At 40.2% G+C, this 27,386-nt stretch overlaps 1 protein-coding gene across 20 annotated transcripts in view; it reads right to left on the bottom strand.

Annotated features, from left to right (window-relative positions):
* Positions 1 to 27,386, bottom strand: part of LOC135298834 (uncharacterized) — a 344,053-nt gene that overhangs the window by 33,680 nt on the left and 282,987 nt on the right. For 18 of the 20 annotated variants that reach the window (XM_064416877.1, XM_064416874.1, XM_064416876.1 and 15 more), the window contains 5 exons: positions 26,970 to 27,083; positions 23,582 to 23,816; positions 11,385 to 11,607; positions 4,428 to 4,604; positions 139 to 226 (listed from right to left, as the gene is read on the bottom strand). Coding sequence is in view for 5 of the 20 variants with exons in the window: in XM_064416896.1 (XP_064272966.1) it covers positions 23,786 to 23,816; positions 26,970 to 27,083 (145 nt within the window). In the remaining 15 variants the exon portion in view is untranslated. Of the gene's footprint in view, positions 1 to 138; positions 227 to 4,427; positions 4,605 to 7,299; positions 7,362 to 7,467; positions 7,516 to 11,384; positions 11,608 to 23,581; positions 23,817 to 26,969; positions 27,084 to 27,386 lie in introns of those variants that run through there. The other 2 variants (XM_064416882.1, XM_064416878.1) reach the window with 2 other exon arrangements.

The following is a 27,386-nucleotide window of genomic DNA, read 5'->3' as shown; positions in this document are numbered from 1 at the left end:
TAGTATCTAGGAGGAATGATGGCTTTCCTCTATAACAGCCAGGGTCATACTTGCTATATAGGAATACAAAGCCACAGAGTGCAGTGCAATAAAAAATGTTGGAGTATAATCCTCGGCTACTGCAAATTGGCATCTTACTCTTTGGGGTATGCTCAGTGACAAGGTTCCCAGTGCTCAAAAATATCCTTTTCCTCTGAGATTCCCTCAAGCTGGGCAAGTGTGGCGCCTGAGAGTAAGATGAGAGGGACTGATGTTAGAAACTCCTTGCTAAATCAATGTTTTATTTAACAGGATAATTAGAGCAAATATCACAGAGACTTTGGATGATGCTGCACATTTAAACTAGCCTTGAAACACTTAAATTTTATGTTTAAAATTGTCAGCACTCAGGGAAATGGCTATGATGCTGTTTTGAATGTCTTGTTAGCACCTTTAGGAAGAGCCTGAATCTTGGTCTCTGTGCAGTGGTGGTTTCCTCAAGGTATAATATGCTCTAAGGGCAAATACCTCTCTGAAGCCAGCAGGGACCTGGGCTGTTAAAAACAGCAGAGCCCCCCACAAATCCATAAATGGCCAAAATTAAGAATTTTATCTCCCTGAGCTCCTACAAACTATGAAGGGAAGATGACCAAGACCTATACAAGTAGATGCCTTCATTAGACACCTGAAGACACTGGATGGATCCAGATGAGATGCGTGGGAACTGCTAAATTTAGCAGTAATGCTGCATGGTTGTGGAATAACAGGAGAGCAACAATAAGTGGAGATTTCTGCCCTTTCTGCTGTGACTTACTCAAAGAATCTTGGACTGCCTTAGCCATGGCTAGCAGTCAGTCACACACTGCAGGAGCACTTTCATGTGCTCCAGCTCAATTTATTATGAGATCCCAAAATCAGATGATGGTTTCTCATATTGTAACTTTTAACTGAGTGGTAACCCTGAAGCTTCACCTCCTATTTTCATTCTAGCTGCTGTTTATTGCCAGAATCCCAGCAAAAATCCCTTGCTTTATGACACACCAATTCATGCCTAGATTAAGCTTTAGGCCGCTTGAGGTATTACAGAAAGATAACATCCATTGAGATGTGTAGGCTTAGTCACCCAATAAACAACATTTTTACCAGCTGGGCATCATGCCCTTATCAGATTGTGCCTTATGCATTGTATTCTCTAGTCTGCAAGTGCTTTTCTGGGATCAATTAGAAGCAGCATTAGAGGCAAGAAAAAATCCCTGCTGAGGAATTTCACCACTAGAAGGATTTCTTGGCTGCAAATCAGCTATGTTGTTAAAAACCAGGTATGCTTTAAGGAGACCAGCAACTCATATCATTTGAGCAGACATCTTCCTAAACTCAACTGGGCACTGCAGTTTATTCCAGAGCACTCAATCCATGATATAACTTGTGTGCAAATAGCAGAGAGCCAGGAGAGGGTGCTCAATAATAAGCAGAAGATCCTGGACACTGATCCGGCCCTGCCAACAGGGACATTGCACACAGCCCCTGACATGGTACTGACGTGGGGAACAGAGGACTTCTTAATTAATATTTTAATATTTTCAAAGGGATTTTAATTTAGCTCTTTAAAAAACATTTTTGAATACCGACAAGTCCACTGGATAAGATTTTAAAAATGTGGGATTCTGCCTGCTGGACTTTAAGCATAAAGAATTAAGCTTTCACCCGAATCCTGTGTGTCCTGCCAGCAAAGGCTATGAAAGTCTCAAGTGAGTCCACAGAAAACATCAAGCATGGAGATCTTGAGGAATCTGAATTAGTGGAATTTGTGCTTTACTTGCTTGGACAAAAATATTATATCTTAATGCCCAAAAGTACTGAGATGCTCAAGGTTTTTGGTCAAGCAAAGTTTTCACTGCTTTTCTTTTTCCAATTTTGAACAAATCAATGCTAACTGGAATAAATCTATGGTTTTCATAATTTGATAAATAAGGTGGTACTTTTTCAATATGGGAAATATCACCTTTTTGTAGACAGTTTTTAAAATAAAGAAAAAACCCCAATTATTGCTTTTGACATTGAAATAGCTGATTGGAAATAATTACTACTATTATAGTCTTTAAAAATTATTCTTCAGCAAGAAAGGTAGAACCTTCAGTGTGCACACAGCTCCTGCAGGAGGCAGGCAGGAACCAGGACTCCAAGTAAAGGTTATATCTCTGCAATGTTGATCTGTGAGGCTGAACAGGATGGGAATCTGGAGCTATGGGGTTACTAACAGCACATCCTTTATCTTGCTAACTGCAAAGGTTATTTTGCAGTCCGTGTTGTTTCTAACACAAAAAGCTATGTGGGATTACATTTGCCATAGCAGAATAAGAGGGGAGGGGAAAAAAACAACAAAGGATGTGTGAATTTATAAATTAAATTTGAAGCAGGACTCTTTCATGGAGTCTGCTGTCACAGCTGCTCAAAATGGAAAATGGTGAAAATTCAGGCTCTCTGGACTAAGTAAATAGCTATAATTTAGATTTAAACGACATAGGAATCAAAAGTTGTCTATTTTCTGATTCTACAGCCCTTCTTTTCCTCATTGTTTCTTCTTGAGCCTCCTACTGTTTATAAAATTAAAAAATCAAGCTGAGCTGAATGTCCAATGTCTTTACTATGATTGAATATCTTTTTTTGTGCATGTGATTGACAGCAACAGAAAAGAATGTTTTCCTTAGCTAACCAACACTCTGGCTTAATTTCATTTGCCTTTGCATGGGATCTTTCAGCCCTTGCAAAGAACACCTCTGGGAATGACCTCCTTGCTGGTAACCTCCCAGTAACTCAGACAGATATTCAAACCAGTTCTGCCAGATAAGTGAGGGAAGAGTTTCATCCATTATGCTTGTTAGATAGTTCTGGAAAATGGCAAAACACCTCTTGAGCCTATCTGACAAAGTCCCTGTGCAAAGTTAAAGGTCCTTCTTCACTTTATTGTCTGTGCAGGGGACATAGACATTGTTTTCACCAGCAGTTTTAAGTCACTGTAACTTTCAAGCCCTCTGTGGCATTATGACTGTTTATTTGCATGTGTGGAAGAGGAGAGTCAGATAATACTGGTACACTATCTGAACAGCATCCACCTTCACAGAACTTCATCTAATGACTTTTGAAGCCATAGGCTGCAAAATCTGCTGTCTGTACCAGGCTGTTTTAAACAGTATAAACAAGACCCAGAAGTGAGATAAGTTCCTATTACATATGCTAACCAGCCAGTATCTCCCAATTAAACCAGTAAAGGATCAAAAAAAAAAAATCCAACTAACTCCAAACTCCAGGAATACTGCATTCTCTTTCTTTAGTCTCTATAATTTTTTACTTAAGGGATCTCAGCTGATATTACTGCTTAGTGCCTTAGGAAATCTGGCTATTTAAACCTTTACATATGAACTTGCTCATATATGCTGAAATATATCCCTATAAAGACAGCAGTGGTGGTGGAGTGAAAGGCTGATTTCCACAGAGGAACATTATCATGCTTTATTCAGAGATAACAGAGCTATCTCTGGGCTAACAGTACATACATGGCAGCACAATTCCAAGGGAGGCAAAGCTCCCTTTGCTTTGGCAGCCCAGTGCCCAGGCAGAGGACTTGCAAACTCTGAGGAACGGGGAACTGAAGGCCAACCACCCCTTTTTTTTTTTTTTTTTCTGAAGAGAATCCAGAAACAATTTGATTCAAAGTGTAGTCAACGTTTGAGGAAAGTTGGAAAAGATGAGGGAAATATTAATGGCAAGGCTGTATTTCAGCACCTGCTCTTGTTTTGCTTCAGTTATGTTTTACTGGGCCAAATGTTGTGGTGTGAGAAAGCCCACAAGAGCACAAGGCCATGCAAGGTCAGAAAAGTGAAAGCAGAGAGTGCAGTTTTTGAGTTGGGGAGAGTAAGAAGTACAGAGTGTGGACATGAAGAACTGACAGGTTAAGATGGTGGTGGCAAGACAAGACTCAGGGAATGGAAACTCTGCAGCATCAAGAAACAACTCTGGTCCCAGGAGCAATGGAAGTTGTCCCCATCCTACAGCTTGGCTAGTAAAGACTTTGATGTTTAATTGGAGTAGTAAATGGGTTAATGTTCAGACTAAATAGTTCTCTTAGGTGCATTAAGATATAAGGAATGCTTTCTATTTTTCTCTTATGCATATCCTGTTTGTACGCAGGGCAACTCAGAGAATGACAATTATGACACATGCAAGGGAACTACAGAAAAATTTAGTGGAAAAGACAAAAGTATGCCAGAATCATAAATACCACATTCTAGATTTCTTGATAATCTTCATATTTAATCAGATAGCAACTAGTTAGTTCTGTATGTATATCTTCCTGGCAGAAGGCTGGATCAGTAGTAGATGGATATTTGCCATCTGTTTTCAAAATCTCTGAAGATCATCTTAAATACTCAGATCAACAGGATCCTTACCTGGTTGCTAATGTTGACAACCACAATTCTTTGATGCAGAGCTTTAATTGAATTAGATGCTTCAGCAGTCACTGATTCATCATTCTAATACTCAGAGCAACTCAGATGAAAAATCTGCATGCTTCCAGTTCTTCAGAGGTGGCCTTGCTAGGACAAGGATTCTGTCCATCCCAGAAGCTATTAAAGATACAAACATCATGGCACTGAATCATTTTTATGTGACTGCTGGAACACCAGCCTGAATTAGGGCTGTGTTTACATAAATCACTGTGGCAATAGTCTTCTCCGCCTTCTTTTTTTTTTTTTTTTTAGTTAAAAAGAGAGCGAGGAAGTGAAGGAAAGAAGAGAGATGTTGAAAAAAAATAGGAGCTGCAGTGACATTTAATGGAATAAATTTGTGCGCTACAAATCAGTGTCTAACTACTAATGACAAGCTATGGATATATATACAAACAGCCCTAATAAAAAAAACCCCAACAAATCTATTCCAATCACAGTAAAACATTTAATATCCAATGCTACCAATTCAATCATAAAAGCCTTAAGCCTTTCAGCCTTAATTTGTAATGCTGGACTCATTACTCATAAGTGCTCTGCTCTTCCTATTGTCTTATGGTTGTGTTTCTGGGGTAGCTTCACTCACACCATGGCCAGGTCCTTCAAAAATGACTCAAAGATCAAGATGAGGGTGAAAATTTCCCACCTGTTCTTTTTACATATGCTAAAAAAATTTCCAAAATTGGGCTTGCTCTTGATTCTTTTTCAAGGCAGGATAGTCTCCAGCAGTTCCACCTGGGAACAATCAAATCCCAGCCACCAAAACTCCCCACTTAGGTATCTGAAAGCAGATGCGCTGGGCACTGAGCCATTTCCAAGTCTGGCCCACCACCAACTGCAGGGCTATTCATGGCAATATGATTCATAACAATAAACGTTTTTGAAGTGCTTCTCATTAAATTATCCACACAAGCTGATGGTAATTCCTCCGTGATGTGGAACAAGGCTTTGCAATGCTGGGAGCCTTCTAAGTACAGAGCAGAGGAACATGCAGGCTTCACAGGCTTTTTGTGGCAAACTGCATGCCTTGTTTCCCATAGCAAGACCCTGAGGATCATAACTCTGGGGGCTGAGGTGCAGGATCATTTCTCTGACTTGTACCAAAAATTTTGCCCCTTTTCTGCATGCTTTTCTGTGAAAAGGAAAAAAAAAGCTCCAGCAAACATTAGGGCCCTAAATACCTCTGGTTTTGGCATTTTCAATAAGAATAAACAAGGAAGACACTATTTGCCACAGGCTCATGGAAATGAAGTGTGGAATTCCTGTCCCCTCCATCAAGCCCTAGTCTTCTGCACTCAATAAAGCCCTATTTCAAGATCTTGCTATAGACATAAATGCTCAGTCTCATAGCATCTTTAGAGGGATGTGTAATGATATATGCTCGCATGAAAACCTCTAAATTCCTTGACTGCAAGGAGTTTTATAGCTTGCAAGTATGGTACTATAATATACTGCATGTCATACCAGGATACCAGAGCTGGAAGTGTTACTACCAGCCTCGACTAGCATAACATATTGGCCCTTAATCTGGTTCCCCCATGAGGAGCCCTACTATCATGTCCACATGTAATCAGACCTGTGCAGCTGCCTACATGTTCTTTTTAATTGGATTGAAGTTAATCACAGTAGGATTAATTTGAAGAGATCAAGGAAACAGAGTGATATTTTGTGGAAAGCAGATGGTTTCTTCTGGATGGAATATAGCTCTGAAAGCCATAGGAGGTGTTTAACTTCTCAGGTTTACCAAGATTAAAAGCTCAGGGATTCTGTAACTTAAATATAATATATTTAATCACATTTATGCCATGTCAGTGAAAGAAACCTTTGGAAACTAACTGTGTGGTTTTCAAAAGGAAGGGACTTACTGACAGATACTGGCATCTGACAATTGTCCAGCACTTCTCTGAAGGGAGAAATGAGAACATGCATCCAACACTGGCATAATTATTCCCAAGCAAAGTAAAGTTAAGCACTACTATTTTCATAGGAACCTAGGGAATCCTGCCTCTCCAAATGGCATAACATGTGTCATCGTAAAAAATTAAGCATAATAAATGGACTGGTAGTTCAGCACTGACTTGTGATTTTGGCTGTTTCCTTTTTTGCCCTCCAAACAGATTTTTATAAAGGAATCCCATATCAAAGCACAGAGTAAGTACACATTAGGTAACTAGAACTTAACCAACCACTTAACACTTTCGGCACTTTTAAAAATCTGGACATAAAAAAGTTAAACAAGCTTTAACAAGCTGCAAGTCTTTTTCTATCTCACACACATATAAAATACATTGGCACATTCCCATGCTCAAACACACACAGACATCCTATTTCTTTACAAACTCAGACCTTGCTGAAGCACCATAATTTGCATAATTTGTATGTGACATACATGTTAAGCAGGAAAGAATCATCCTCACTACAATGAGGATGTCAACTAGATGAACCTGAGCCAGGAATAACCAGAGCAGGTCTGCAGAGCAAGGGAAATGGGAATCTTGGGAAAACACATGCAGGTGTGTCCCTCAAACTTCAGAAAGGAGAGTTTATCAAACTTTCATTTCTAAGAGCACTCAACAGCAATGATTACCCAGCTAGATTTGCTCTTTGGAAACAGAATCTTAACTTGAGAAGTCTGCCCACTTTCATTAAATCCAATTATCTTGTGTAGGCCTATTAAATATCATACATTGCTAGTATTAGCAGGGTCAGAATACCATTAGGGTGAAATGCATTCCTTCATCCAGAACTTCTAATCAGAGCTTCCATTTGATACAAAAAACTTTTCCACAGATGTGTCCCTTCATCTTTCACTTACATTAAGTACTACAGCCTCCATTATCATAGTAGGTAAGAGCTTCACAAATGGCCACAATTTTGCTTTAAAAAAAAAAAAAAAAAAAGGCATGAGGTCAGTAATCAGTGTTTCCTATTTAGAGCCAAAAATTAAGAGAGTTGAAATGTCAGTGCCAGAGCAGATCCTCACCTCTTTCTCTGCCTGCAAAAATGGAAGAAGGTGGAAGAACAGCAGACTCTGGAAAAGGGAAAATGGAAAGTCACCTGTAGAGAAGGTGGCACAGCATTAAGACCACCAGGTTACTTCTGTCCACACAAGGTTTGCAGTGCACACCCTACTTACAGTTACAGACAACTTTACACAGAGAAGGCTACAAGGAGAATGAAATCATTAAGATGTATTTTAATCTGCTTTAAATATAACTATTCCTTTGCTATAAGCATGTCTCATTTAAACCCCGGGGTCTAGTTCTCCTCCCATTATATGCATTTATTAAACATTTCATAATCTGCTAGTGCTGAGAGGCAATTTAGGGCAGGACCTCATAGTGATTATCACTTAGTGCAAAGGAGCTTATTACTTTACACCCACACTACGGAACAGTCACTAGAGATAGGGCAGAATTTATATCTGCTGAGAGTAAAGCTTAGTTATGGATATTAATAGATACACCATCATATTTTCCCGTTAGATTTACCTAACTACAAACTTGTTCTACTGTAAAGTTTCGCTTTTCATCATGTAATTAAAGGTGATATATATGATGCTGAAGGTAGTAACAACATTGTATATATTACCTTTTTGACATACTAAGAGATATGCTGCTAATAGCTAACTATATTTACCCTGCAATTGTTATAAGTCCTGCAGGAAAACCTTTGGTTGTATTACAATTTAATTACATATATGAAAAAGAATAATTAGGTGGTTACCTTGTAACTAAAACATAATTACAAGGAGAGTGTACAGATCACTTTGGGTTTATCCCACAAACCACAGCCCTTCTACTCACAGTGCACAGACCAATTAATTTGGAGGGTACTAGGATCAGCAGTTAAAAACCATGGTACTTCTACTTGACCCTGGATACGAACAGCTGCTTCAGCTGAGAGCAAAAATCCTGTCACCCCCACCTCCTCTGTTCATTGGACTGCAAGCTCTCTGGGACAGTGTGATGTAGTATAAACCTCTACTTTGAACAGTTCAAAACCTGACGACCCTGTAAACTGGCAGTTAAAACTTCCTTCAATTATACCTTTCCATATTTATGATTTCTTCTAAAATTATGGCTAAAGTGTATCAGTCCTTGTAAGTTGAAACAAACTGGAGCTGTTCCTAACGACAGTAGAGAGGCTTTCTCAGCAGATCTGCTTGTAGTCAGGCTGCAAAAGCTCTCAGAGGAGGATTAAAGAGTTAATTAGAAAAGAAGGATCAGAGTGAAGAAAAAAAAAGTATAAATGAGTGATTGGGGAAAAAAACCGAGAGATCAATTTTATAAAGGGAATTGTATTTAAATGCCAGCTTCTTTCAGCTGCCTGCATAATTCATGTAATACCTCTGGCCCATACATGTCAGTTGATATCTGTACCTGTTTAAGGACATTAATCACACACCAGAAAAGTCAGTTATTGTATTAAAGAAAAGATTGGATAGATAATGAAAATAACAGATACTGAAGGGGAAGAACATTGACTTTGATGCCAAGATACCACAGACAGGTGGATGGAGAATCTGACCTTCATTCTGTACCAGAAACAAGCGGTGTCAATTTACAGGATGTTATTTCATCTATAGGCTCTAGGCAATTTTTTTTTTCTAATTTCAGTTTAAAAAAAATTAAACTAATTTGAAATTAATAACTTTTCAAAGTTGATTTTCCTGAGGAAAAAATCAAAGTACTTTAAAAAAGGAAGTTTCATAGCATGAAAATTAGGCATCCAGTGCTATTACAAGAAAAAAAAAAATAATGTCCTTTTGAAAATGTCAATGACTTGAAAATGTCCTTTTGATTTCTCAAAAGCTGTAAGAAAATCTTTATGTTGAAACAACAACAAAAAAAAAAAAAAAAAACAAACAAAAAAAAGACAATCCCACTGAATTCACTGGGCATTAAGTCACACCTTTTGGAACAGTCCACGTTTCCCAAGTCCTGCAACACCCACAGATGAGAAAAACAAACATAAAAAACTATCTCTGTCACATTGCCAGCTTCTTACTATCCACAACACTCCAATTTTATTTGTCAAATACATGAGTTAGGATGGTTGGTAGTGCCAGACCCTGAGTTGCCTGTACTTGGGAGTGGGCACATGGCCTGGATATCCTGGGATGCTCCAGCCAGGGCTTGTACCCACTGTCCTCAGAGGATGCAGCTTGTCCTGCAGCACCCCAATCTTCTCATCAGTGTGAAAAACCAGCTCAGGTATGTGTCAGAAGCAGGTGAGTTTCACAGAGCTCTCTAGGTCCTTGCTCAGCTGCTTGTACAATTTGCCATCCTCTATCCCTGCATGGTGAGCACCAGGATCTCTCCACATGAGCAAATACAACAGGACAGAGCAAGAACATTTATTAGTCAGTTCTGCATGCTGCAACAAGTTGCTTCCCCTTGATTGCTCCTTTTATATTAAGAGCTTGTCCTTCACACATCTCCGACAGCTGAGAAATTCGCAGCTAATCAGCGTGCTAATGAAACAGTTGTTCTGTTAATAAAAATTTTTAGAAACTGGCAAAGAAAGAGGCAGCTTTACAAATGAGCCTTCCTCTTCAGCTAGGGCTGCCATTCAACTCAAGAGCCACAAAACAGCACTTCAGCAGCGCTTAAACGTCACTACTTCAACAGTTCACTTCTTTCTCCGCAAGATCATAAACCAATTAAAAACGTTACAGGAATTTACCAAGAACAACCAAGTCAATCCTATGGTAATTATTATAATAAAGTCACACCTGAGGACGCCAAGCCCCAGCTGGGAAAGGAGCCTGGTGTGCCACGGACTGCCTAGCACCCAATAAGGGTCCCCACTTGTGACAGGGACAGTCCACACCTACTTGGGACTCACCTGTGCATGGTGGTGCTGCCCACGGGGCCCCCATGCCGGGATGCAGGGCAGCCACATCACATGGGCACTCTGCAAGCCTATCCAAGGCAGCCTTGGAGATGCAGTCCCCTGCTTGAGGCACTGGTATTTTCAGCCTGCCAAGAAGGAACTGGGTCCTTCAAGCAATTTCAGTCTGTTGGTGTCGACACCAAACTCATCACAGCCAAAGGTATGAGGCAGCAAAGACAGCAGGGGAGAAATGAAATTGAAGAATATGCATTTGCACTGTGACTGCAAAGTCCTTGGTGATTCCCTGAAGAAATGAGACTCCAGACATGGGAATTGCTCCCTTGACTACAGATGGGAGAATTATTTTGGTGAATATCACAGCTGCACAGAACCCAGCATCTTAATATTTTAAAACATGGGGGAGTAAGGGAGAAATAAAAAGACGGATGGAAAACCAGGAAAAGGCCATATAACTACAGAGGAAACAAAGAGCAGGTGAGAGCAGCAGAAAAGCTGACAATCCATTTGTGCCAAAGCAATTATCAGTGACTCTCTTTATTTTTTAGGGGATTGGGGGTTGTTTAAAATGCATTGCTTCATTTTGCTAATACACCAGAATTTTCCTCTGACTTACTGCCCTTGATGCCAGAGAGCCCCTGGGCAATGACAGAAAAGCCCATCTTTGTCCCACAAAGCAAAGCTCTCTCCTTGCCAACATGGTTCCAGTGAAATCTCTCTCTGCTAGAGGCCTTGGCCAGGACACTCAGGCCACCTGGACAGCAAGATTTGCTGAGGCTTTGACACGTGTGGCATGTCAACCTCAGACAGCAGGCATGTAGGACCAGGGAAATCCTATTCCCAGCCTGACTCCTTTGACAGCTACCCGTGAAGCATTTAGTAATCAAGGGACTGCATGTCCTACCAAAGTCCTTTGGCAAAGAAAAACAGAATTTGTACTTGGTATTATTTCAGATGTGAAGTTATAAGCTGCTTTTGTGCAGTATTAAATAAATAGTTAAGGACAAAGCAGTTTTTAACAAAAAGAGGTAGTGAGATACTCACGGATTAGTTTTGCACTTCAGCAAGCCTCAAAGAATTGTCTATAATATCTCCCCATTCTCAGGATGTAGCTTTTTCTTTTCAATGAGCCTGTCACCTCCTGTCAGCATCCCCTCTGCCTTCCTTCATCCTCTTAATTAAGGACTGTGAGCTCTGCCTTTGTTCTCTCCATTCGGCTTTAAGCTAGAGAAATTAAATCGAAGGAATCCTCCAGAAGGCTTTGTACCTGCACATGAAGGTGTCATAAATAGCTTGTTAATGATTTGAGAAGTGACTAATAAGTAGCTACATTGGGTAACCTTTCAGCATGCTGAATATTTTGCTAAAAATGTAATCATTTTAATAGGGGATAGTTTAGTACCAGTATGGAACCTGGCAAATTGAAACTCATACCAGCAGTGCTGTTCCCCTGGGCCCCTGTGACCGAGAGCCTTCCCCCCAGGTGTCAACACTGGGGCACAGCCAAGGATGAGGGGCAAATTAACTCAAGGACCAAAGCCTAAGGCAGATGTCAGGCCTAAACTCATTAAGTTTTCTTAGCAGAAAATCCTGTGAACAAACCAATCCAGTCCAAATACTTCAGTTAAAAATAATTGTCATCCTCAAGGAATACCCCCTGCAGTGGTTTTAAGCCACACTGGAGATAAAACACCACACAGCCTCTTGCTCAGCCCTCCTGTCCTTCACCCCCACTCTGATGGAATGGGAAGGAGGATCAAAACTTGTAAAACTTGTAGGTCAATGGAAGAACAGTTTAATAGCTGAAAATAAAGTAAAATTCAATAATAAGGGTAAATAATGATAATACAAAGGAAAAAAAAAAGCTAAGTGACGCACTGCACAATTTCTCACCATCACTGATTACAAATCCCCCTTCCCAAACCCAGATCAGCCACACTTCCAGGTAACTCCCCCAGTTTACATATTGGACATGACATTCTATAGTGTGGAATATCCTTGTGGTCTGTTTGATTCACCTGTCCTGGACATCATCCCTTCCAATTTCTTTTGAAAACCTCTTCACTGGCAGAACATGAGACAAGGAAAAAAAAACAATCCTTGACTTGGGATAAGCATGACTTAGCAAAAACCCATAGCATCAACACCATTCTCATTCTGAATCCAAAGCACAGCACTGCATCAGCTCCTGAGAAGAAGTTAACTCTATCCCAGCTGAGACCAGGGCACCTTCATAACTAATAAATACAATAAATTTTGTGCACCTATTCTGCCATTAAAACCACATTTCTTTTTTTTGTTTGCTTGTAGCAGGTGCAACATCATAGCAGTGCACTGGAAAATTATCAAATACTTTTTGTTCTAGCTGTTTCTGCCAGCAAACCAAAAAACTTTAAACGTTGAGCAATGACAAGACCTTGTTGTACTTACTGTTCACATTCACGGCTGATTTTCAGAACTAAAGATTAAGGCAAAAATGTAATTAAGCAAATAATAAAAAATTAACAAAATTACTTGTTTGCAGAAGATACATCCCTACACCCATACTCCTCAAACACATTCATATCTCATGCCTGAGGGGAATACATGCATTAACAGAAGCTTCATTTTTATAGATTTTGTGCATGAATTAGGACTGAAAAATGTGCTACTGTGACTGGCCACACACCAATTTGGGACACAGCAAGACTACAGTTGCACCAGCATATGATTCCTGTCACTTCTTGCAGGAAAGTGCCCAGCATTAATTGTTACCTAATAATATATTACCTACAAATTTGGTAAGATTTTAGGATGCTCATGTCTAAATCTAACTCTTTGTAGAAGGAACAGAAATATTCTGGGAAGAATGAGCCCACTGAGAGCTCTGTGTCTATATCATTAACAGACATGACACTGTGCTCAAAATAAAATGTTCCTATGAGAAGTGACAAGAAATCATAGTGCTTCTCTTTCCAGACAGGCCAAGAAAAGGGTTTTTTTCAACCACAACTTCAGATTTCACAGTATCAGCAAGCATGTCACAAATCCTTACCCTGAACCAGACTGCTTGCTCTGAATCTGTCTAACAATCTTTGATGAAACATCTAAATTTTTCCTTTTGAAATGCTTACACATTTGAAAATATCCTTGAAATTTTCTTCTTTTCAAATATTTCAAAAGTCTTATTCAAAACAACACAGTTCAACACGGGCTTTGGCAAAACATATATGTCAGGGAGAATTGGGGTAGAAAACATCTAAATATTTATTTCTTTGAGCACTTCCCACTTTTTCTGGATCTTTCAGGTCCCCTGCCAAATCTCCAATTCCCTTTATTTTCTCAGATGTAGACCTCAGCTGGCTAAATTATCCCCACAACTGTATAGCCACAGATTAGGGTTCCCAGTCTCACAGCTCAGTGGTGTTTCTGAATGTGTAATGGTTGAATTCCAGCAGTGAGGAAATGTGAAAATCTTCATCTGGGAGCCTGATTCAAAAACTATCAAAAAGAATGGCAGGACATTTCTATGTTAAAATCCAGGACACACAATCTGGTCCAATCTATAACAGTGGCCTCAAGAGGACACAAAGTGAAGTACTTTTTTTGTGAGACATAGTGATTTTTGGGGGACTGTTGGAGATTTTTTGCTTAGGATGCTTATTTTGTTGTGGTTTTTTTTTTTTTTTTTTTTTTGTTTTCCTTGTAGAAGGGTGTTAGAAACCACATTATAATTTCATGCTTCAAATAAAAATATAAAACAGCAAGGAGGAAAATATTTGAGTTACAGCATGAAAATATCATAAGGGATTGTTTTTCTTCTTCTTCTTCTTTTTTCTTTTTTCTAGTTATATGAATCTGGAATCCCATTTAATGGTCCCTGAGACTCACACACTCAAAGGCCACAGGCAATCTGTTTACAGGGCATGATGTTGGGGTTCTTTTTCTGCTTGGGAATGTTGCATGCTCCTTTGTTCCCATCCAAGTCATGTCTTACTAGCCTTGACTAACCTTCAGCTCTGTAACTCTGATACATCACATTTACTCTCTGGTGTGCTCTGTAAACCTTGGTACCCAACTATAAATGGGAAAACATGACTCCACTGTAATTTCTTCCATTTGTAGGAAGATGAATGTGTATGGCATCAATTCTTCTTGCCTCTCTGACAGCAGAGCTGTCACCTCCTGATCTGAGGCAAGTTTTAATGGCAAAAATCAGTAGTGCTTTCTGACTTGGTGCTCAGAGAGAGGCATTAGTGAGACAGAGCTCCAAGTACTTTTCGATTAGTGCATTTCTCCAGGCAAGAGTCTGATTGAGTAGTAATTTCCAGGCTGAAGCCCTTTGGACCACAGGGGCATCCTTTACCCGTCAGAATAAAGTCAGTGGCAACTAATTTCTTGAATTCACAGGGCTGAGACCTTTCAAAACTCTGCTTCATAGAACAGATACCTACAATCAAGTAATGTACAACAAACCAAAACCAAGACCCTAATTTTGACACCATTTCTTATTAGACCAAGACTTTTGTACCTTCACATTTGGCAATACCTGTACTTTGTGGGAAAATAGCACTAGAGAGCCTATTTGTAGATTAAGGTTTAAAAATACAAATGTTGTACACAGTTGAGGTAAAGAAATTTCACTTTTCAGAACATACAATACAGGGACAAATCTACCACTTGAAGTCAATCTTACCAATTTTAAGAGAAAAGTAGTGCAGCTCACTTTGGGCTACATTTTTCTCATTTCAGCAGCCATGGTGCACAACTTATATGGACACGAGTATAGCTAATTATTGCTTTACGTGTCTTGCTAAGGTAAAATCCCTATGGACTTCCCCGGGAAAATAACTCCTTTAAAGAATAGTATACAGGTCCTTTTTACCAAGGATGCCATTGGAAATTGTAATCTATGATAAACACCTGAGTTTTTCTGATAAAGGACCATGGTAACAGAGCAGAAAAGATGTAAGTGCTTTATTCTTCCTAGGGTTTTTTATACATGTTTATTTATGCATTTTCTAAGGTCAAATATACACTGTGCAAAATCCTTTACAAACCTATTTAGCATCTGTTCTGTACAGTCTGTAAAAGCCTGTATCATTTTTTTGCTTTGATGTATGTAACAATGCTTCATAGTGTTTACTGGACACATTTCTGAAAACAAAAATCTATGATTCTACTACAAACATTTGTTTCACTTTTCTGTAAATAACAGGAGCTTTATACTTTCCTGTAACTGAATAAATCACTGCTGAAACCCAGAAAAAAAAAATCAAACAGAAACAAACCACAAAATTAGATCAAACTAAATACTTACTGCTTTCTGTAGAAAATAGAGACCAGAACCGGGTTTGTTAGTGAGTGGGGTTTTTTTTACATTAAAATAGATAACTTAGAAAAAAATGCTTTTTGGCTTTGTATTTTTAAAATTCTGACATGAAAATGTAGCCACAAAACCTTCTCTCACAAAGCAATTTGATTTCACTTAAAATTTCATCTTTGAGAGCCGTTGTCAGTATATTGTGAGAGACTGTGTAAGTTAAAACCTGCTGAAAAAATATTAGGGGAATAAAGCAAAATTTCTTGCTTTTGTGTCCTCCCAGCTTGACTGTATTACAGCCTGGAGGTGCAGGAGCTGTCACATGAGCCTGTGTGTGCTGTGATGTGCTGCACAGATTCCTCCACTAATGAGAAGCCATGAGCACACTCCCATGTCCTGCTGCATTTTACTCAGCCTCATCTCTTTGCAAGCATCTCTTCTCATCATTTCTCAGCAGCAATTTCTTTCTTTCACAGAGGAGGATGGAGACAGCTTGGTGGGTGTTTGTGGGCGTATGGCTTCTGAATGCTGTATATTGTAGAGAATAATACTTAGCTGCTTATCTTCCCCGTTTCAGTCACTTTTTAAACAATATGAACTATAACTTAGGGAGGTACAAAGATAATTGCATAGAAAAAAATAAGAGAGATGCAGCACTGGAAAAAGAAGCTAAATATCACAGACACTGAACATACAATACTTGAAGAAATAACATGCACTCCTAACAACATGGACAAGTTGTGTAACCCTTCTCTTAGGTCTGAATGGTAACTAAACCCCAGGAACTTAAGGAAAACATTTGGAAGCTCAATCCCAATCTTCTGCTCTCATCACTAAACTTCAGCTTTTCTTTAACATCTGATTGCAGTAGATGACTTCAAATAACACAGTAATCCCTGTGTGTTTGGGTTTTCTAGAGTGAGAAAGTACTGAGGGAAGCCACAGAAGGAATCCCTTCTGCCTTTCACGGGCCTTTAACTCAAGCACAGGCTACAGGCATAAAATGAGTCAGCTCTCCTCCAATAACTATACAAGACAGGGGTTTGAGTTCTTGCACAGAAAAATGCCTGTTATAGATCAGTCCTGCTATCACCTCTCTTCTAGGGAGCAGCAAAATCCAGTTTTTCTTCTACATCCAAGAAGCCACCTGCTAGCACTGCCTTGCCTGTCACCCTCTGCTGCTTCTTGAAGTTTGCAGCTTTGAATGAGAGATGAACAGACCCAAGAAGTTCAACCTTCCCCACTGCTCTGGTCTGAAGAAGGGAGTACCAGCCTGGACCAAGCTATATGCTGCTTTGCTGCTAGTTCTCAAGGCAAAATCTTTCAGGACAGCTCTGGCACCTCATGGCTGGACCATGACCCCAGCACTCTCACTTTGAAAGAACTCAGCTCTGAACTTCCATGGCTTTTGAGATACATTTAGAGTCATTAACAAATTTCAGGTTTGTGGTTTGTCAGCTCCCTTCTTTGAGCTACTACACAGGATGGCATTTCTCAACGCTTGCCACACTGCTGTGCAGTTCCCTGTTTCTCCCTGGAGCCTGCTTCCAAATAGGAGGTAGGACAAATATGCAGGACAAATATGAATTTTCCCATACATGCCACACAAGCAGGTTCAAAAAGACTTAGCTAGAGGCTCCCACAAAGATTGTCACTGGAAATATGTGGCTGAGTGTATAGTGTTAAAGCTGTGAAAGCTGAAGTCGGTTCCAGCATCAGCTGAGAGGTTTGCCATGCAACTGAAGGCACAGGCAAATGGGAAAAATGGCTGAGACAGTGCTCTCTGGCAGACCTCACCAGTGTAGAGTAAGAGCTCGCCCTGTTTACTGACTATAACACATCACAGCTGAAGTACCTGGTGGCTCATGCAAGCACTCCCAACTTGTTTTAGTTCAGAGTAACACAGATTCATCTAAATCATCCTCAGCACTGAAGCAGATCAGAAATCTTGCACAGGTTTGGGAGACTCCATGGCTGTGAGGACAGGCATCACTCCTGAAAGGAGGAGAAATGAAAGCCAAGGAGCAGATAGTGGTCCAACTTCTTCAGAACTCCCAGAGGACCCACAGGAGTACCTTTTCTAGACCCTAAAACATCAGGGGCGAATAGTATTGCAGGGAGCTGGAGTTTGTCCAAAGAAGGGCAAGAAAGTTGGTGAAGGGTCTGGAGCACAAGTGTTATGAGAAGCAGCTGAGGGAGCTGGGGTTGTTTAGCCTGAAGGAATTCTGATTATATCACATTTCAACTAGGAAGTACCTAGCAAAACTAATCTGAGAGAGAAGAGGGAATAAAGCAATAATCCACTTGGTGGAGACTGGCCACTACTGCCAATGAGTGATCTGTAATTCCTTCGGTCCCAAAGAGCCTCCATTTGGTGCCAACTTCCATAAGATGGGCTGGGTTTATTTATCTTGAAAAGAGTTCTTGACCAGTAGATACTTCCAACTTCACAGTTAACCTTTTAAGCTTATAATGAAATCATTAAACAAGCAAGCAATTCCAGCCTCCCTGCAAGACAGGAGGCTTCTTTTCTGCCTCCTCTCCTCAGCCCCTTCTCCAGAGATTGCCCTTTTACTTTCTTTTCTTGCCTTCCTGTTTCCTGGTGAATCACACTGTGAAAAATAAGTGGTTTGTGATCCCTTGTATTTTTCTTCTCAACTTTTCCTTTAAAAATGCAAGAACCACAGGAAAAAAACCCCACAACAACTCCTTCAGAGAAGATCAGTTCACATGTTATGAACTGTAGGACAAGGTTTCAAGAGAGAAGGTTCTTCACAAAGCAAAGAAGTTGCCATCTACCCAGCAAAAAGGAGGTCATGGTCTTTCTCTATGAGACAGCCCTCACGCAGACCTTCACAGAGGAAAAAGACAAGTTTAACCATCTCTGCACGATATTGAAAGATAGAAGAAAAAGTTGTTTCACAGACCTGAGTAAGGATAAAATAATGGGTTTGCCTGAAATTCAGCTAGGAGATACAGACTGGAATAATACTCCCTCCCTGCACAAAGCACCTGAAACTCAGGAGACCTCAGATGAAGAAGTGTTGATTTTGAACAGTTAGATTTTCACAACTCTAGTGTCAATTTTTCCAGTAGATTGTTCTGGGGTTTGGTTAGGGGTTGGTTTGTTTTTTTTTTTGAATGTTTGTAAACTTTCGGTAGCTAAAACATTCTACATCAAGAGTTTCCATAGCTAAACTATATGCTTTGTAAAAACATACCCCTGGAATTTCTTTAAGCCTTTGTGTGATATTTTTTCCTCATTCTATTCTAATACTTGAGGTCCTGGAAGAATCATAGAACAGTTGTTCTCTGCCAGAAACTCATTTCACAGTCCTCCAGCCACTGCTTTTCCAAATTTGAATAATCCTCAACTACTTGATCACTCCCTGTGCTGAGGGTCTTCCATAATTTGATTGTCCTTGATATGTGTAGATATCCCTCTCCTAAAGACTGGGTCATCAAAATATGTCCTTTGGAATTTTTTCCAGTAATGTTACTCAAATGTAAGGCCACCAGAAATGCAGTGTTCAAGAGGTGGGAATCATGAATTTATAGTGCAGTAATAATGACTTCCAGCTTGTTGTCTACTCCCTCATAATAATTCCTAACCTGATATCTGCTTTCAGTACTGCTAGTGATCCTTAAGCCACTGTTGAGGTATCACTGTCTGTTTTAACCCAAACATTTTCCTTTGAAGGGCTAGAAGGAAGCTGGTGAACCATTGCTGAGTGAGCTGTTAGGATGTGGTTTTTTCCCCAATATCCTCCACTTTGTTTTGTTTTTTCTTTTACACTGGATTTGATTTTTTTACTATCCAACTACCCAGAATTGTGATATTAATGACATTGCCCCTCATTCACAGGTGAGAAACAGAAGAATGAGGATTACACAGGGATTTCAACAGAACAGAGGGCAAAAGATGGGTCTGCCACATCCTCAATTTTCCTCAATGTGAGAAAGCCCTATTCTTCTCAAGCTGCTTTCATGTTCCTGTATACCCTCAGTGTTTGAGTGGGGTCCACAAAAAAGCAGAAATTTTTCTTTTCTTCCAGCAGTGGGAAGCATGTGTACAAAAGGCCAAAAATCCCCACAGGGGAGGAAGATGAGATCCAATAGATTTTAAGGAAGGAAGGACAGTCAAACAAGTCCTTAAAGTGCCAGAAATTGGTTACAAGGAGAGGCATTTATGTCCTTAATGCCAAGATGTTAAAAAGCACCCGTCAAAGCAGTTAGTCAAACTAAATCTAAAGAACCACCTAAAACCTGGGTATCTTGTAAGCAGCTGGCTAATGAGAATGGAGTAGGGAGTATGGAGCCACTTGAGCCACAGGAAGGAGACATAACTGGAATGGGGAGACCAGGAGAGGGCTCTGAAGATGAGAATTTGATGTTTCTTCTTTCACCAGGAGAGCAGGTGTGTGTGCACTGCCAGTGTCCCTGGCAAGGCTGCTGTGGGCTGGTATGAGATGCCCAGCTATGAAAGGACAGGAAACCTGCTCCTGCAGCCTGGCCATGGAGAGATCAGCAGCTGTGCTGGTCTGGTGCTGCTGCACACCTTTGTGAAAAATCATCAGCTCTTAATTTTGAAATTAATCTTGCTGCTGGCCCAGCTTCATGTTCAAAACCCCCTTCACATACAGCACTAGAAAAGATGTGACAGCATTTGGGAAGTAATTGAAAACACTGCGGCCTGGACACAGGTTCGGGAAGCATATGGGCAATATCCTGCAAATAATTTCCATTTATAGCTGTTATTTCAGACCAGATCTTGTCTATGGAACTGCAGCTTCTATTATCTCCTTTTCTCTCCTACCTTCTCAAAACTTCCCATCTGTTTGGCTCTCAGATTAACTGGGCATTTTACTACAATGGGCAAGCTCCTCCAATCTATTATCTTGAAGGGAAATTGAGTTAGTAATTTAGATTTGCTGGCCTGCATGCTAACTCTTAGTTTTCTGCCTTGTACTACATTTCCCTACAAAACAACCTGCAACATGCCACACATGCAGACTCCCATGAGGTTTCAGGTTGTGCAGGCACCTGTCTGATGCAGATGCCAAAGAGCAATGACCCAGACATCTGCTGGGAGAGCAACACAGCTGGTTGTGAGTAGACCAGGAGACTTCTAGAGGGCGTTGAGGACCTTGTCTAGGTTTTGGACAAACAAACCAGAGAAGCATCACTGGACCTGGTGCTCATCAGTGCAGATGAGCTCATTAGCAGGGTTAACACCCTGATGTCATCTACCCCAATTTTATAAGGCCTTTTACATGGTCCCCCATGATACCCTTATCTCCAAATTGGAGAGTCACAGGTTTGAAGGGCGGGCTATTCAGTGGATATGGAATTGGCCAGATGGACAAAACCAGAGAGCTGGTCAACAGCTTGATGTGCAGGTGGAGGCTGGTGACAACTGGTGTCCCAAAGTGCTCTGTTGCTGTCCAGGTACTGTCTAATACCTTTATCAGTGACACAGACAGTGAGATTGAGTGCCACCTTAGCAAATTTGCAGATGACAGAAACACAAAGCTGAGCAGTACAGTTTACACAACAGAAGGAAGGGGGGCCAGCCAGAGGGACTTGGACAATCTTGAGAAGTGGACGCTTGAGAACCTAATGAAGTTCAACACGTGTGAGTGCAAAGTGCTGCATCTGGGTCAGGACAATACCAGAGAGTACAGATTGGGAAAACTCATTGAGAGCAACTCTGCAGAGAAGGACTCGGGGGGTTTGGTGGATGAAAACCAACATGAGCCAGCAGTGTGGCCCTGAAAGCTACTGCATCTTGGGTTGCATCAGAAAAGGCAATGACAGCAGGTTGAGGGAGGTGATTCTGTCCTCCTGCTCCACCACTGTAAGACTCAGCCTGAAGTACTGCATCCATGTCTGGGGGTCCCCAGCACAAGAAAGACAGGAATATGCTGAAGCAAGCCCAGAGGAGGCCATGGAGAAAATCAGAGGGCTGGAGAACCTCTCCTGTGAAACAAGATGACAGAAATGGTATTGTTCACCTTGGAGAAGATAAGGTTCTGGAGAAACTTTTAAGCAGCCTTCCAGTACCTAAAGGGGTCTTATAATAAGAGGGAGAACAACTTTTTACATGGACAGAGAGTGATAAGAAAATGAGAATGGTTTAAAATTAAAGAAGGAGATATTCCATTTAGATGTTAGGAAGAAATTCTTTGCTTAGAGTGTGGTGAGGCTCTGGAACGGGTTGTCCAGAGAAGCTGTGGATGCCCTATCCCTGGAAGTGTTCAAGGCCAGATTGGATGGGGCCTGAGGAACCTGATCTGGAGGGTGGTATCCATGCCCATGGCAGGGGGGTTGGAACTACATGATCTTTAAGGTCCCTTCCACCCCAAATCATTATATGATTCCCTAAGCTCTAGTGCAGTATGGCAACTGCAATCCAGAGTAAAAGTGAAACTAGCATGTCACTGGTTTCTTGATTACAACCATTTTTCAGAGCTGAACTAAAGGTTCTCTCCAGCAGAGAAATTTCTTTCTTGCTTATAGGCATTTTTATAAAAATGCTCCTTAGACAAAACCAGGGATGTGGAATATTTCCTAAAGAATATAAAAATAAAATAAAAAAAAAGCAAAAAAGGCTCTCTATTATCCGTATTGGAAATTCCTATCAAGGACACAATCTAGCCCAGGACAGAGATAAGATTAGTAGCAGATTCTCATGTCTAGAAGCAGACAAACACTTGGTTGGAGAAGAGCCCAAGGGCTTAACTAAACTGACTGAAATAAAATAAAAGAGTCTTGGGAGATTCTGTAAGTTGGGGCTAGACTCCATTTTGAGCATCCTGCTCTGATTTTTGTCATGGTGTAAAATTTATGTTGCTCTCATACTCATCGTCCTGGAAAAAAAAACTTTCATAACCAGAAGTGCCTTCTGCTACAACTGCCTCCTTTGGTAGCACACAGCTGCCCCAAGCCTACAAAATATATTGCAGCCCATCTTTTTCAGCTTGTGCTATGGGTTTCCTGACGAGGGAATGAGCACAGAGTCAGACTTTGAGATGCTTTCAGCACAAGCTCAAGTAGAGCCTACACCCCAAGACAGAGGCTGCAGCACAGTCCCCTCCAGCCTGTGCACTGGCTGATTTGATTTTCTATGTAACACAACCTAGAGAAACCACCTATGGCCTGGAGCTCCAGACAATAATTAAGTTGTTAGTGGGTTGCCCCAGCATTGCGGTAATTGATGATTAAAGTATGTACAGCACACTGCTGAGTCCTGGCACCTGGTGAGGCCGATCAGTTGCTCTCCTCCAAAGCCACACCAATTTTGTTACATGCATCATTCCAGGATGTTAACAGCTCCCTTGTTTCCTAATCAGCTGGGGCGATTTACACAGTCTCTGGCTGTGTTTTACATCAAAACTCATTTGATTCTCTGGTATGCTGCAATAATACTGGAGACAACCATCCTTCAAATGTGCTTTCCACACACATCACGTTCCTTCTTTACCAGTTTTAGATGAAAAGGGCAACAGACAGCTGTGTGGGCTAATTAAGAAAGTCCGTATATATTACACTCAGCTTTGTTTCCCAACAATTCTCTTATCTAAGCCGAGAGATGATGTAGTAAAAGGTTGATAATGAGAACGGCATCACTGAGCATGGGTTTGAGATGGAAACTATGAGATTTTGTCCTGTCTAATGCAAGCAGACACACAGGATATGAACTAGCTGATCAGCACTAGCTGATCTTTTGACACACACAGAACAGAGGAGGAACTTGTGACATTGCTGTGGGTAAACTTGTATTGCTATTTTATAGCTCACCAGCTCCAAATGGATATCTGATAACAATGACCTCGGATGAGAGGGGGAGATCTCCTTCATTCTGAAATACTGCCTAATTGGGACTGAAGTGCCTCATGACACAGCCCAAGCAAATACATTTGTATCAATAAATGCTCACCCATAGGCAGATGGCTGGAATTGCACAGTGGGGTTCCTTCTTGTAATCTGCTGCCACTGAGGCGTTTGAGTCAGATCCAAAACCTCTTCAAGGCAATGGGAGTTTTTTCAATTAACTTCAATAGCAGTTGGGTAGGATCCAGGGAATTAAGTGACCCTGGAGATGTATTCTGGGTGCCTGCTGATGCTCTCCAGGGGAGAATTTTCAACTCCTTTGGGGTTTTTTTAAGGCAGTTCTGAAACAAGAGAAGTTTAGTTTACATTTTCAGAAATTTATACTGCACTAATGTCCCATTCCCGTTGAAGTGAGAGGAAATTTTGCCATTTATAGGAATTTATAGTTATGACTGCCATTTACTCTACCCCAGGAATTTTACCAGCTCAGGAAACTGCTCAGATTGTCAAACAGATTCTTTCAGTACCAAACAAGCAAGGCTAAAAATAAGTACTTAATCACTGCTCTTGAAATGCCCCCTAAAACTTCTCTAGTATCTGGAAACGTTCCACCACTCCATTTCTTGGGGGTTTATAGCAACCCTACCTATGAGATCTATTAACAACAGCCTTTCCATTCCTCCCACGCTTGAACTATTTTAAGACATTCTGCAGTTAAGCTCAAGTCTCCATAAGTTTTGTGTTAACCTGGTCTACACTTCTCGGATGTGGAGTGTGGCTATTTCCTGGCTCAGTTTTGCTTCTGACAGAACAGAAAGACTTACTAAGTACTGCTAAGAGCTATGTCATGGCCCAGTGACAGTAATACAGCTTTGACAAATTTATGCGAAAAAAAAAGCTGGGGAGAAAGCTTGGTCAATGGTGAGCAGAATTAAAATGGTTTTTTAAGGTGACAGTCTACAAAAAAGAAAAGTAAAGCCTATGCTGAAGCCCAATTCCAAATTTTCCTTTTTTTTAATAAGTAGAATACTCAGAATAGCAAAACTGATACATTTTGATTTTCAAAGAGAAAATGCTTTAAAAATTGTCTTTCAGAAAGTAAGAATTTGAGGAGGGTTTTTTGTTGTTGTTGTTGTCGTTGAACCTGAATGCATATACTGTCCATTTTTAATTTGGGAACCTCTGGAAACCTCTTGTAAACCACTGCACAGTCCTCTGGCTGGAAATGGTAGGTCATGCACACTTCTTCCTCAAGTCCACCTTTGTTCTGTTGAGACTCACCTTTGTTCTCCAGAGAGGAAGAAGCACTGCCTCAGAAAGAGACATGGGAGATTCTGTGGCTGCAGTCCTGGTAACAAGACCCCCACAGACCCCTACCAATTTGAGATTCTCCATCAGTTCACGTCCCTTCTGCTTATTCAAGGTTAAAGTATTAGCAGAATGGTACAGAAGAGGTTAATTTTCTGTTTGCTGATGTCATCAGTGATCTCACAGTCCTGGCACACAAGTGTCTCTGTCCTGTATAACGCTCCACAGAATCTGAACATTCCTAGATGTGTGATGATAGACAAAAAGGCCCAGCTTGGTAAAGATTCAAACACTAAAAGGAGATTCTTCTGGAAGGCAATTTTGTCTTTTGCTAGCTTGTCCAATCAGTCTCATCCAATCTTCCAAACCACATCTATTGAATATATCTCTGTGCTGTAAACATGGGACAAAGTCAGCGTAAAAATCTAGCCATCAAGTTAGCTACTTCGAAATATTTTTCTGCATTTTGTGTTGATTGGAATGAGAAAGAATTTGTTTTTGGAGTACTAGATTACAGAAATAAATTTCTAAAACAAAACTGCTGCAAAACACAATTATTATTCAACTCATTTTAACAATTCGATAAATGCAGTGCAATGACTTCCGTTAGCTATTCTCCCAGCCAAGGTCTACTACATCATTAAATATTATTGAGTTGGGTCTGCCATTTTACTTGAAATTATGCGCCTGGCATTTTAGTCTATGGCCATAAATGCTGGAAATGTCAGTTATATAAGCATCCATCTTTTTCACTACTGTCTCCCATCAAACATTAATGGTAGGAGCTTTAATCCATTCTACACAGTCCCAGATATCTACATTTGCTAGGAAAGGAACTGTAACAGAGTGCACTGACAACTCACAGTAAGTAATTACTCTCAGAAATATCTCAGTAAACTCAATTTGCTCCCAGAAGTCTTTTAAATTATATCTCGTTAGAGTGCAATGTTTTTTCAAATGACAAGGTCACACAGAAAAGCAAAACTCTATTTTACCTTTATCAGAGCTTTACTCCCCCCACCATAAAACTGTTATAACACATAATTCCAACCAGATAGAGATATTGTGTTTTACTGTTGGAGCTCAGGAAAGCCATAAAGCAAGCAGAATTGTTGTTTACAGTCACAATAAATTTGGAATATCGTATAGCATTCTAGGTAAGGCAAACACATCTACTGATGTCAGCTGAGTGGGAAGAAGTAATTTTTTATTATTATTTTTTGAACTTTGGTGGTAAAATAAATTTATTTTGGATTTACACTGAAAAAGTTTTCATGAATCAGAAAAGATTCCTCTGAAGCTATATTAATATAGCAGAACATACACTTTATCTCATCACTCTACTTATCTGCCTTGGTGACTTTACAGCAAGAGGTTATAGAAAAGCAACATAGATTATGTAGTTGACCAACACTTCTAATTTTATTACAAGTCTTGATACTTAGCATTCTTTCTTATAATCCCAGTATGAAGTAATACAATTAGGAGAGTAAAAAAAATTACACCACAAAAGCGGCATTATGATCTCATTTTTTGTGGGTACTAAAGTTGCATCTTGTATTAATAGAGATTTCAATTTAACCAAAGTAGAAGCAGCCAAGCAGACTCTTCATTAAGTACATCCTTAATTTTGTTCCCATTTGAAAAACTACACCCTTAAGTGAATATGCGCTTTTATTCTTAAATCCAAGTTATCTGGAACATTAAAAGAGCACACCAAATTGAAACCGAGCAGCATTGGTATATCTTAGCAAGGAACTACCTCCAAAGAAATTCTCCAAGGAGAATATCAGAGGATAAGAGTCTGCCAACACAGTAAATGCACAGCCTAGTTTGAGAGCCACTACACAGGGGATGGGATACACCATCATTCTGCAAATCTTTCCAGAAATGTAGATAAATGAACACACTTATTCATAGCAGAAGTCAGAAAAACAGAAATAATTTTGGAAGAATAGATATCCGCATAGTAGGGGATTTTTTAGTCCTTTTTGTTCATGAGTATATTTTACAGGAGTCATTTGGGAGAAGCTTGCAGGAAATTTAATGGGCATAGCAGAAAGACTGTCATAACAGTCAAGAACTATTCCAAGCAGCAGCTCCAATTCTATAAACTCCATCTTGCATTTTAATTATTTCCATTTTTTTAATATGACAATCACAGGCTGAGAATTGCAAAAGGATACCTCCAACAGACAAGCCCATCCTTCCCAGAAAGTTTATCTTCTCCGAGCTCTTCCAATGAAAATAGGAGCCAGTTTCTGACAAGGGATCTTCTAGTGTTATATTTCCTTGCATCGCTAGGTCAAGACAACATATAAGGCAAATACCTAAATTAATGCCTAAAAGTACAGACCACAAATCTACAAGTTTAGCTTGATATTGGATTAGTAGAGCTGAAAAACCTTCTTCAAAGGTTTTTGAGAGTGAGAAAATAAAATTATTCAATCAATTTGCACCAATTTGATGGAAAGTGAAATGTGAGCTTTCTAAACACACCACAACTCCACTGTATGGTCAGTAACACGAGCTCAGGCAAAAAAAGCACCCAACATCAGTCCTTCAGGCTCTCAGTGGACTTTCTGAACCTGGGTTTTGCTGCT

Source organism: Passer domesticus, chromosome 4, assembly GCF_036417665.1.
Source record: "Passer domesticus isolate bPasDom1 chromosome 4, bPasDom1.hap1, whole genome shotgun sequence".
Classification (NCBI taxonomy): domain Eukaryota; kingdom Metazoa; phylum Chordata; class Aves; order Passeriformes; family Passeridae; genus Passer; species Passer domesticus.
Note: the sequence above shows the minus strand (reverse complement) of the source record. Positions and strands in the feature narration are given on the sequence as shown.